Consider the following 12743-nt stretch of genomic DNA (forward strand, 5'->3'; position numbering starts at 1 on the left):
TGGTACCTTGTGATATCTGTTGCTTTTCAAGTTCATTCTGAGAATTTTTGGTAAAGTGAACTAAAATTGTATCTTCTGTAATGTTTATCAATTGGCTTTAAAAAAGCAATAAAGTTATCCACATTATGAAAAAGTAGACACTGTTTTGCTTTTTAAAATTTTTATTTTCTAGTTACTGAGGTATATTTTTTTGTTGTTGTTATGCTCTTTACCAATATACTAACGCTTTAAAAATCTTTGTTAAACCTACTGTTTCCAGCCTCAAATACATGTTTTAACAGGTACAGATACCGGAATATTGCGATGTTTTGTTATTTTGATAATTAAAATTAATTTTCAACTGACTTCTTTTTAACTAGGATTAGACTTTCCCCAACTCATTTATTTTAGTTTTTAAACTTCAGGACTGTTTTCTGGCACATTTTGGTGTTCTTTAAGAAGCAAAGACTAACCTTAAGCAGTTCCTGCTGTGTAGTGAGAAGCAGTGAGAACAGTGCTTGCGAGAGTCGTGATTATTCCAGTTAGCAGGAAGCTCCAGGTGTCCTCTCTGATACTCTTCATCTGAATGGGATCAGAATTTTAGAACAATGCGGTAATACCTTAATTTTATGTTGAAATGCACCTAACAATTCCCTGGTTCTTTTCAGACTGGGAAGAAGAGCAGGTCAGCAGTCCAAATATTCTACGCCTTATTTATCAAGGAAGATTTCTGCACGGAAATGTCACCTTAGGAGGTAATGGCCACCTTTGTAATGGGACTTAGTGCCTGTCTTGCAGCAGCATCACTCGTTTGTTTAGATGCTCATGTCTGGTTTTGCTAAAAACATACAATTTCAAACTCTATAAATTTTGCCTAGTTTTTGGTATGTCTACCTTTTTACATTTTGCATTCTAATTTCAGCTCTATGCTTAAGTGTTTACCACCTTGTAAAATAAACTCTTAAGCCATTAGAGATGGGAATCCACACTTATTATTTTATAAATGTAGTGTAATTTTACTTCTGGGTAATATAATGGCACCCTGCTCCAGTACTCTTGCCTGGAAAATCCCATGGATGGAGGAGCCTGTTAGGCTGCAGTCCATGGGGTCGCTAAGAGTCGGACACGACTGAGCGACTTCCTTTCACTTTTCACTTTCATGCATTGGAGAAGGAAATGGCAACCCACTCCAGTGTTCTTGCCTGGAGAATCCCAGGGACGGTGGAGCCTGGTGGGCTGCCGTCTATGGGGTCCCACAGAGTCGGACACAACTGAAGTGACTTAGCATAGCATAGCAATATAATTTAGATGTCATATTTTTAAGTTAAATCCAGACACACAAACTTGGCAAAGTTTATGATGGTGGATTTTCAGATATAATATTGAAGGGATGTTTTCATTTTGACTGTAATTGATGGAATTGCTAATCATGCAGAAGTACAGGTGAGTGAGTCATGTTAGAGAAACAGTGACGTATAGCGACTGGAAGAGCAGACCTTAGAGCCACGTTGTCCATGTCGGAGCTTAGCTGCGCTGCGCACTGGCTCTGTGACTGTGCGCCGGCCACTTGCCTGCCCTCTGTCCTAGTGTGGTTTCTTCATCAGTAAGGTAGAATGGCCACAGGGCCTCAGAGCAGCGCTTGCACGCGTTACACACTGTCAGTGATTACTGCTCTTCACGTGTGAATGAAGAGACGTGGCTCAGCAGTGCCCCCTCATGGTGGTGCATTTTCAACCATGAGCAGAATTTGTTTTTAAGTACGGGTATTTCAAATATATTGTGATAATTATCAACAGAAATTTGTAGTCAGAGGAAGTGATCTACTTTAGTGTATCTTGGTATACATATAGTCATGAGTTTTTTTCTCTAAACCTAACAATTGAAATGTTTAATCTGATTTTCCTTAAAGATAGGCTATTTTCATTCATTCACTCATTCATTCAGCATCTGTTTATTTCTTATGTGACAGTAGTGCTAAACAGTTAAAGGTACAGGATTGAAAAAGATAGAATCTCTTCCTTCAAGGTACTCTGGTATGAGATAGTAGAAGCAGATAAAATTCACTGTTAAAATACTGTGTGACGAGGGCTGGAGTAGATGAATGCAAATGATTATTATGACAGACAGATAGAACATTTCGGTATGTAATTACAAGTGTTGTCCTTGGCTGTATTTCACATTCATTGAAAATGGGACCGTATTTTAGCTTTTCTTTGGTTATCTGTGCCTCAAGTAACTCTTGGAATGTCACTGGGAGACGTGGCCTGAATTAACCTATTGACTCCACGAGTGCATCTTGAGACTCCACTTCCCTTTACGTGTTGACCTGTGTGAGCATTTTCTCACCTACTTAATTTAATTACCTCTCTGTTGTGGCCCTAAAGCTCCAACTTCATGTTAAAGATCATAGAATTTGTGTTAAAATCAAATCATTGATTGTTTTTTGGAATTTGTTTTTGAATGATTAATAGATTGACTTACATTATTTCTATGTTACTGTCAATCTTTTTAAAACCAACCATCTCTCCGGTCTTGTGATTTAGACAAATAACATGAGAATATAACCTGGATCCTCTAAGTTGATCAGTAAATCTGGGTAATGACATTCAGCCCTTGAGGGGCTTTGGTTACTGTTTTTCTTTGTCTCCTATATTCTTGAATGTGAGTACTGAGGAGACAGTGCACAGGGTCATGCCGTTGAATGGCCAGCGTGGAGCAGGCCTGGGCGTGCTCTACACGGCTTGAGGGCTGCTCTGTACTATAACCCTGCCACCCCGTGGGTGTCGGAATCTTCCTTTAAATGCAGATTTCTGCACACCCAGTCCCCCTCTCCGTCTCCCTGCCTGCTAGGGCTGTGTCGCCCCCAGTGGTTCCTGTGTGAAGTGTGGGGACCTGTGTCCTGGCTGCTGTGCACTGCCACAGCAGAAAGCAGAGCCCCCACAGTGAAGGAGAGAGGGCGTCTTAGGTCTCGTATCCCCCTTCCTTTTTCTCCTCTGATGCCATTAGTGTCAGTGTCTGCTCTTTTGAGTTAAAATTCAGATGGAGAAGAACAGTAACTGTTCCCATTAGTCAGATGTGTAGCCTAAATGGGTAAGCCCCTCAGCAGCTTCCTAGGCCTGACCACAGTGTTTCTCCACATTTGCATCTCAGTTTGCACACCTGTTCTCTGAGACCCATTTTTCTTGCTGCTCAGAAAGATGATAATGGTGATGGCAATAAAATTTATGGGGTGCTTCTTTGGGCCGAGCCCTGTGGTAGGCACTTCCCTGGATTGTTTCTTTTAATCAATATGGTGGTAAGGGGCGGGTGCTCGAATTTGTCTCCCAGTTTGGGTGGGGGAAACTGAGGCATCAGGAGGAGGCAGATGGCACTCAGAACCCATCTCACAGTGAGCGAGTGGCAGGATGTGCTCTTAATGCAGGGCTGGCTGCCTGTGGTCAGGAAGCGGTGTGAGAGTGGTCCACAGCTTGGTGTGTGGACGTTGCAAATTCATTCAGGCTTTCCCAATACATTTAGTGAAATGTTTGGTAATATAAAATTTTGTTTGCATTTCAGTGTTAAAGCAGGCCCAGGAGGTTATCCAGTAAGGGCACTCTTGTTTCAGCCTACTGTGTATTCGGGGCCGTTAGGCTTCACTTCAACTTTGGAAGTTAAGAGAATAGACCAAATAGTGGCTCAGTTCAGTTTAGTTCAGTTCAGTCGCTCAGTCGTGTCCGACTCTTTGCAACCCCATGAATCGCAGCACGCCAGGCCTCCCTGTCCATCACCAACTCCGGGAGTTCACTGAGACTCACGTCCATCGAGTCAGTGATGCCATCCAGCCATCTCATCTTCTGTCGTCCCCTTCTCCTCTTGCCCCCAATCCCTCCCAGCATCAGTCTTTTCCAATGAGTCAGCTCTTGGCATGAGGTAGCCAAAGTATTGGAGTTTCATCTTTAGTATCAGTCCTTCCAAAGAACACCCAAGACTGATCTCCTTTAGGATGGACTGGTTGGATCTCCTTGCAGTCCAAGGGACTCTCAAGAGTCTTCTCCAACACCACAGTTCAAAAGCATCAATTCTTCAGCGCTCAGCCTTCTTCACAGTCCAACTCTCATATCCATACATGACCACAGGAAAAACCATAGCCTTGACTAGATGGACCTGTGTTGGCAAAGTAATGTTTCTGTTTTTCAATATGCTATCTAGGTTGGTCATAACTTTCCTTCCAAGGAATAAGCATCTTTTAATTTCGTGGCTGCTGGCTAGCATTAAATAAGATGGAAAGTCACCTTGATCATATGAAATATTAGGAATATTGAAGATTATTAGGGCTCTTCTTAACCATCATCCTATAGAGAAGATTTAAACAGCGGGTGGCAGGAGGGCTGAGCTTGTTGGGTACTGATCTGAGCCTGCCTTCAATTCCAAGTGAGGGGATAGATTGAAACTCGGAACTAGAACGTTGCAGCTGCAGAAACAACTCCAGGCCGTAGCTCCACTGTCTCCTTCTCATTTTATACACAGAATGACAAAGGGATTTACTTTGTGTAACTGGTTCATAGATACATGGGTGTATTATATTACTCTTTCTGAAATATTTCATAATAAAAATTGTTACTTATAAATGAGAAAAACCTTTTAAAGGCTTGATTAGAAAACAGTGATTACTAATAATGCCAAACAGTGATTCGTTTAAAGTAACCTTTTAAAGAAAATTGTTTTCTAATTAAGAATATAAGGTTGAAAATAATAAAATTATGTATTATTATTATGTTTAAAATCATTAATATGTCATTTCTTCTATTTCTACATTGTGGTGACCTCTTTGATGCAGGAATTTTATTAGGTGACTAAATAAAATTAGCTTAAGCAATTATGTATTTTCTCTTTCCCCTTCCTTACACAGTATGTTTTTATATGTCAGACTAATAGTCATAGCTAAATAATTTCTGAATTATAAAAATTGCTTCTGATAATATTAACCTAATTTCATTATGTAAGAAATGCTGTATCCGGTAAGAAGTGCTATCTGTTGAGGAAGTCATACAGAAAGCAGTCAATTTTTAAAGTGGTCTCAATTCTGGTGAGTGATTCCAACAGGTTGATGTATATGTAACAAACTGTCTTCTTTTCACACAGCATTAAAGCTTCCTTTTGGCAAAACAACAGTGATGCATTTGGTGGCCAGAGAGACCTTGCCAGAGCCAAACTCCCAAGGTGAGCTGTGTGCTGGGAGCTTTCTGCCTTGCACCACAGAGGCAGGCATTCACAAATGGCTCCAGTTCTCTTGGATATTCTGGGGAAAGGATGTTTTCATAGTTTATGGTCAGAGCTCGCTAAGCGGATAACCAGGCATTTTGGAGACAGGCTAAAACTAAAAGGGTATTTATTATAGCCTTTTAATTTTAAAAAATGCCAACATTAAGCAAAAAAAAAAAATCTGTTTCTTATTATGCTGGAATCCCTCTGCTTCCCCCAAGCATCTTTATAAACCAGGCTTCTCTTCACTTTGCCTAGGTCAGAGGAATCGTGAAAAGACTGGAGAGAGTAACTGTTGTGTCATCCTGTAAGCGGTCTGCCGGGCGCGGTGTGGCGTGGTCTTTGTCTTTCGTGCTGCCGGGCCAGGGGCGACCCGGCATCGCTTCAGAACCTTCAGGAAGAGTCTGCCTGTAGACCCATGGACCTCAACCACCACGTGAAAACTGTCATCTTCTCTCATGAAAGTAAAAAGAACCAAGGACATTTTTCACTATGACTTTTTATTTCTAGTAGCTTTGTTTATGTTAAGCAGTTTTAAAATATAAATTGATTTTTGAATGCAAGTCAATCTCCAGGGGAAAAGTTAACAAGTGATTTTTCATAGCAGAAACCATTTTGCTGCCACAAAAGTTTTCATCACCAGAACTAACAAATCAAGTGTTCCAAATACAGTTTTGCACTAAAAACGATTGACAATTATTTTCTTCATCAGCAGAATTTATAACATGGTTTATGGTACCTAGAAATACTCATATGTGTAAATCCACACTGGAAGACACTCAGCAATTAATGAAGTTAATTGCTGGGCCAACTTGAAAGGAAAAAATGGAAAAGAACCTAAAATGTTGGGTGAATTCTACCGAAGGCAGCCGTGGCGGCTGCACTGGCACAGAATCCTGCCCTGAGCGCGCTGTTCTCACTGCGACAGATGAAAAGACACAGTGTGCCTGTTGCTGGAGGTGCTCAGCAGAGGCTCGTGACGCTAGGTGTCTTTCCTTCACACGCGCACTCCAGGCAGACTGACGGGGGCTTGTTCACACAGCACAAGAGGGCGGGCGCGCGTCTTAGCCTTAACGTGGGGGGAGTTCCAGTCACTCGTAGATTTCCATGATTGCACAGAAATATTAGAAAACCTCATGGATTCACCACTTTTATGTATTTGAATATCAGCAAATTCAATTTTCCGTAATTATTGCTCATCTCTGTGTCCCGTGTCATACTTGCTTATTAATGAGAGCTCAGATGAATTCTTAAAATTAAAAATTCTCCATAGGACTAATTTCGTTTCTATATGTAGTTTGCCTTGGGTATTAGTGCTTGCAATTGTATTAAAATCGAAAGCTGATTTTTAAGGCATACTTGATTAAGGATGCCATTCTTTTGTTTTGTACCAATAATTTAAAAATTGATATGCTAAAAACAATTTGCACAGCACTAAAGCATGAGCTAGTTTCATCTAAACCTGTAAAAAAAAATATAAAAGATTTTATATTTTTTCACTGGGAAGAAATTCTTCCTGGGTGAAATTGCGAATATGTGTAGAATATATTTAATAAAAACCTCATAAAATACCTAACTATAGAACTTAAATATAGATTGGCGTGTAGTATATAGAATAATATTCCATATAAATAACTCTAGCCTTTATAAAAATGAAGTTGCAGGCTGACATAATGTTCTGTACTGAGATGAGCGTCCACGGCCCTTCCAAGCAGTGAGTGTAAATGGCTTCAGTCAGCTTCGTTGAAAGGTAATCAGGTTATTTTATTCATTGTTAATGCTTTGATGAAAAGGCTTTATATGCAGTAGGTCTACAAAAATATTGTTCATACTGATCAGAATTAAATTTGTATAGAGCAGAGTTTTAAAATGAATGTAAATAGCACTAAACATTTTCTTTCTGCAACCTGTACTTATAGATTCTTTCTGTACACTAAATAAAAAAATATCATAGTGCATTTTGGTGGTAATTTTAAAGGTCTTTGATTAGGTTGATAGTTGTTTAAGTACTGTCTCATCCATGTTATAATTGTTCAATTTTTATTTCTGAATCTTTAAGAAAATTTGTTGAATATTCTATTGTTAGTTTTGGGAGGATTCCCAGTGTATCTCTGATATTTAACCTGGTTAATTTGTGCACAGTCATGACAATGGGTAGCAGTACGTAGTCTCTGTTATCACTAAGATGTTCTATTCAAGAGATGTTAAATATTTATATGCTTTGTTGACTGGCTCAAATGTGAATTCTGTTAGTGTTGACTAAAGAAGAATCTAGTTACTTAATTGGGCAATTAAGCCATTTATGGCTCTATTCTTTCCTAATATAAACTACTGGTAATTATTTTTAATACTATTTTAATTCTAATTATTGTTTTTCCAAAGTTAAAGACTATCAGTAAATTATGATTGAAATTTTATGATAGCTAACCACATTCCCTATTGGTTTTCTATGTATTTTTCTGTGTGTTACCACGTTATAAATTTCCCTTCACAAGACTTGGAGTTTGCAAAATGGATAAACTGGATCATTAGTAGAGAAAGAAATGTGTCACTTAATACCTAATATCATTGTTGTGCAAAATGAAAAAAAAAAAAAAAAGCAGTAAAATTATATACTGAAAACACCAAAAATTTAGATGCCTTAATAGTGTATACATGAAAATACTCAACTGTCCCTTTTTGAAATAGTTCTTTGGACTGCTTGACGGTTAAAATCAATACCACATCCCAGTGAAGATCCCTCTGCCAGAAACAGTAGCTCACGCACGGAAAGGCGAGGGCTGCAGAGGTCCAGTCCTGTGAACACAGCCTGAGTTATGGGCCTGAGGCCCTCCTAGCACTTGGTATTTAATTCCTGTCTTTTACCTAAATTGTCCTGGATTTTAAGCGTTCTGGGAAAGGCAAAGCTTTTCTTCTTTATTAAAACCTCAGCATGTCTCCTTGATCTGACTTATTTACTTTCTATTCAAGATAAATTATATCTTATCATGGAAAAGTATAGTATCTGACATCATCACTGACATTAAATGAGGTTTCCTCATAACAGGCATTTATCCTTAGTTTTATGTCATCTTGACCAATGTTACAGTAATTTCTGTTAGCTGATTGTGGTATATGATGTTTAATGTGAAAAGAAATTAAAACTTTCTTCATCTGTTGTAGAATATTTCTCTTCTTTTAAATGACTAATGTTCATAATTTTGGTGTAAAAATTTTGTCTGCACTATTTTCCTCTTTTTTTCCTTCAGTTTATTTCATTACATTCTTCAGTAAAAGCAGTATTGTGTCAGCCCTTTATTTTTCTATGTTACCTAAACCAAAGAGAAAGTGATCAAGTAAGATGGAGTACGCCTTCACACTGTCCTTATTGGTAACTGTCACAGGCATTTCTTTAATTTTTTTTTCCCATTATTATTTTGTGATATAGTCACTGGTTAGCCAAACCAGGTGATTGGGGGTGGGAGGAGGGCTTGAAGGAGCACGCATAGCCTATACTTGTGGTTGAAACCAAACCACAGGCTGCTGGCCGTCTCCTCGGCAGTTTCCCTGTCCTGGCAGAGTGGGCCTCTTGGCCGTGGCAGTGGGTGTTGGCAGTGGCTCCCTCAGTCTATCGCAGCCGGCCTCCTGGCGCACTTTTCTTCAGAAGACTCTTGGTACATGAAGCCCTTTCACGGACTGGGCGACTGGAGAGCTGACTTCTGAAAGAGCTCATGGACAAAATCAAGTCAACATCTAAGTCTTGGTAAAGTTTAATCCAGTACTAGGACATGAGAACATTTCATTTATTAAGTTACTTTGTGACTCTTGACAGTGACATCAAATGTCTTGTGATATTTTTTATAATTCTGCCTCTTTTTCAAGATGACAACTTTAAAGAAATACACAGTAGGCATTGTAAATTAATGCTGTGAAAAGGGGGGTGCCAGTCTCTCCTTTGATTCCACCAATTAAAAGCAGGAAGTGAGGGCTTCCCTGGAAGTCCAGTGGCTAGGACACTGCTTCCACTGCAGGGTCTGAGGTCCCATCCCTGGTTGGGAGATCTCTCACGCCACCTGGTGCGGCCAAAAAGAAAAATACACACATATTTCTTAATGTAGATCTAGAAGTACTGTACATTCAGACATTCAGTATCTGATTTGTATTTTCTACAGACATCTTATTTTGATGGACAGGGAGTCTACATTGCAGTAGAAGAAACCTCATTTTAAGAAACGGAGCAGGATGTAGAGGGGAACAGTGCTGACCGCATGCAGGGCTGTAACCTCCAGGTTTAATCCATGCTGCTCTTTGGTCTGGCCACATGTTCCACGTGATGATAAAAGAGAGGGATTTATTTCGTTCTCAGCTGTCTGCTCAATAAGGTGGATTTTCTGGCATTCTGGAGCCTGGCTCCTCTCATAGTCCCTGCTTCTTGATCACGCACCATGCTTTTCTCTTGCGGGTGGGAGGTGGGGTTTCTTAACAGAGCTCCACTAATCAGCGAGCTGCTTTCTACCACTGCTTCTCAGGCATTTTTAAAAATTTGATATTTGATACATCTCCGTCCTGACTACCCCTGCCCCTCAGCTCTCAGAACACAGGATACTATGCAGGAAAACCACAGGACTTCAGGGTCCAGTTCCTTAACCTTTGGGTTTTGGTTGTTTCATGTGTAGATTAAGAATAATACCTATTTTGTAGGGTTGTAAGGATTATTTTAAGATAAATAGAGCACTGATTGGACAAAGAACTTACCCGACCAACCTGCAACCCTGTCAAAGGGCCTTCTGTTGGAAGTAGAGGCCAGGCACCCGCGTGGTTCTAGATGTCCCGTAGAAGTAGATTAGAAAAAGGAGAGAAAAAATGAAAGTTCGGCATGCAGATCTCACAAGTAAATATGACCATATAGTCACAAGTTACTGTGATGAGGAAGGAAAAAAGACATTGAGAAGGTCATCGAGGCAACAAGTCAGCTCTCCAGCCTCATAACTTAGCACGAGCAGACCGGGAGCTTGGCCACATAAATCAAGGGTGCGTATAGTAAATGTCTAACACCTCGGAGAATGATGTTCGCTTGGAATGAGCTGGGTGGAGAGGAAATAAGAAGTACATGTTTACTGTGTTTAAAAAGGACAGGGCAGCAATAACGCTGCTGGGTGTCAACCCTGGTTGCATGCTGGGACCACCTGGGGAGTTTTTACATTATCATATTAATGCCCGGGCTTCTCACATCAGCTGAATGAAACCTGAACGCTTGTGGCTCGGAATGGTCACCTGCAGATGGCCATAAACTGAACCACTTAAATACCAATAACACAGGAAAACAGTGGGAAGACTACAACAAATGGAGTTGAAATGGAAATGGGGTGAGAGGCTGGGGATGGAAATGAGGAACTTGGCCGCCTTGGGTTCAAGTCACCAAAGCCGGATGGACATACTGGGTAGGACTGTAGGAGCCGTTGTGCACGCTGGCTGAGCAGTACCGCCCCCTTGCCCACCTCCCACCGTTGCCCCAGACCCCCTCCCGGGGCATTGTGTCTGGGTTCTGTGCTGGGCCCACGTTTTAAGTTTCAGTGACACACCTGAGTGTGTCCAAAGGTGACCGGGGTACCGAAGGAGCTGGAAATGATGTCACCAGTGAGCTATTAAACCCCCCAAAGAGAAAGCAGAAGCAGATAACCTTTCACATGTTTGAAGGTCTGTAATGCAGGAAAGGCATGGTACCTCATGTGAGCCGCTGCGGTGGTCAGAACAGAACTCAGGGGCAGAAATTGCAAGTAGGCAGATTTTGATTCCGTTTGGTTCTGAAGTGCAGAAATGAAAGCAGCTCTTTTTGAGTAGTGAGACTGCTGTTATAGGAAGTGTTCAAGCAGAGGCTGTCAGAAGGAACAAGGGCCCTTTCGTGCAGGGAGGATGCAGAGGAGAGTCATGCGTTGGGTGCAAGAATGGATTAGTTAACAGGAGCTAAATCTGACTCCCTCCTGAATTTCTCTGTTCCTTTCTGTCCTCTGCATCAGGGTTATTCTCTTACCACCCCCCACCACACCCCTCATTCATTTCTAGGCACCCACCCCTTCCTCCTCCCCTCCAGTGTAGCCTTTCTTACCACTGAGGATGGTCTTGGGACCCCTACATAATTACTAAGACTTCCTTAATCCTCAATGTCTCCAAAGAACTACCATCACATTTTAGCTGAAATGTGACCATCCCTTAGTACAGTAAGTAAGTCCCTTACCTACATACGAGTTCCATTCCAAGAAAGTGAAAGTTGCTCAGTTGTGTCCGACTCTTTTCGATCCCATGGACTATACAGTCCATGGAATTCTCCAGGCCAGAATACTGGAATGGGTAGCCTTTCCCTTCTCCAAGGGATCTTCCTAACCTAGGGATTGAACCCAGGTCCCCCACATTGCAGGTGGATTCTATACCAGCTGAACCACAAGGAAAGCCCTCCATTCCAAGAACGTGTTTGTAAATCCAATTTGTCCGTAAGTCCAAAAAGTTAGCTTGGGCACCCAACTAACACAACTGGCTGTGTAGTATTGTACTGTAATATGTTCATAGTACTTTTCACACAAATAATACATAAACATTTTAGACTGTACAGTACCTTGAGAAGTACAGCAGTGCAGGATCCCAGCTGGCACTTCTTAGCAGTGCCAGCTCCATCACTACTTCCAGACATCCTGCCAAGGCTTGAAATAAAGACACTGAACTACTGTACTCCGTACAGTGTTGTTGTTCAGTCACTAAGTTGTGTCTTTGCAACCCCCTGGACTCGGCCAACAGGTTCTTCTGTTCTGGGGATTTCCAGGCAAGAATGCTGGAGTGGGTTGCCCTTTCCTTCTCCAGGGGATCTTCCCAGATGAGGAACCAAACCTGTGTCTCCCTTCTTTTCTGGGGATTTCCAGGCAAGAATGCTGGAGTGGGTTGCCCTTTCCTTCTCCAGGGGATCTTCCCAGACCAGGAACCAAACCTGTGTCTCCCTTCTGTTCTGGGGATTTCCAGGCAAGAATGCTGGAGTGGGTTGCCCTTTCCTTCTCCAGGGGATCTTCCCAGACCAGGAACCAAACCTGTGTCTCCCTTCTGTTCTGGGGATTTCCAGGCAAGAATGCTGGAGTGGGTTGCCCTTTGCTTCTCCAGGGGATCTTCCCAGACCAGGAACCAAACCTGTGTCTCCCTTCTGTTCTTGGGATTTCCAGGCAAGAATGCTGGAGTGGGTTGCCCTTTCCTTCTCCAGGGGATCTTCCCAGACCAGGAACCAAACCTGTGTCTCCCTTCTGTTCTTGGGATTTCCAGGCAAGAATGCTGGAGTGGGTTGCCCTTTCCTTCTCCAGGGGATCTTCCCAGACCAGGAACCAAACCTGTGTCTCCTGCATTGGCAGGTGGATTCTTCACCACTGAGCCACTAGGGAGCCTCACTCCATGCATACTGTACAGGGGAGTACAGAAAAGCACAGCCACACGCATGGTTGCAGAGGATGCACACACGTGACAATGTGCGCCAGCCTCAGGAGCTAACTTACCTGACTGGGCATGAGGCC

At 41.8% G+C, this 12743-nt stretch overlaps 1 protein-coding gene across 1 annotated transcript in view; it reads left to right on the forward strand.

Annotated features, from left to right (window-relative positions):
- The window catches only part of UBL3 (ubiquitin like 3), a 48744-nt gene extending 40358 nt beyond the window's left edge, over nucleotides 1-8386 (forward strand). The window contains exons 3-5 of the mRNA XM_027557496.1: nucleotides 648-734; nucleotides 5101-5178; nucleotides 5479-8386. Of these exons, the coding sequence (XP_027413297.1) occupies nucleotides 648-734; nucleotides 5101-5178; nucleotides 5479-5531 (218 nt within the window). The 3' untranslated portion in view covers nucleotides 5532-8386. The remainder of the gene's footprint in view (nucleotides 1-647; nucleotides 735-5100; nucleotides 5179-5478) is intronic.
- The last annotated feature ends 4357 nt before the right edge of the window (nucleotides 8387-12743 follow it).

Source organism: Bos indicus x Bos taurus, chromosome 12, assembly GCF_003369695.1.
Source record: "Bos indicus x Bos taurus breed Angus x Brahman F1 hybrid chromosome 12, Bos_hybrid_MaternalHap_v2.0, whole genome shotgun sequence".
Lineage (NCBI taxonomy): Eukaryota > Metazoa > Chordata > Mammalia > Artiodactyla > Bovidae > Bos > Bos indicus x Bos taurus.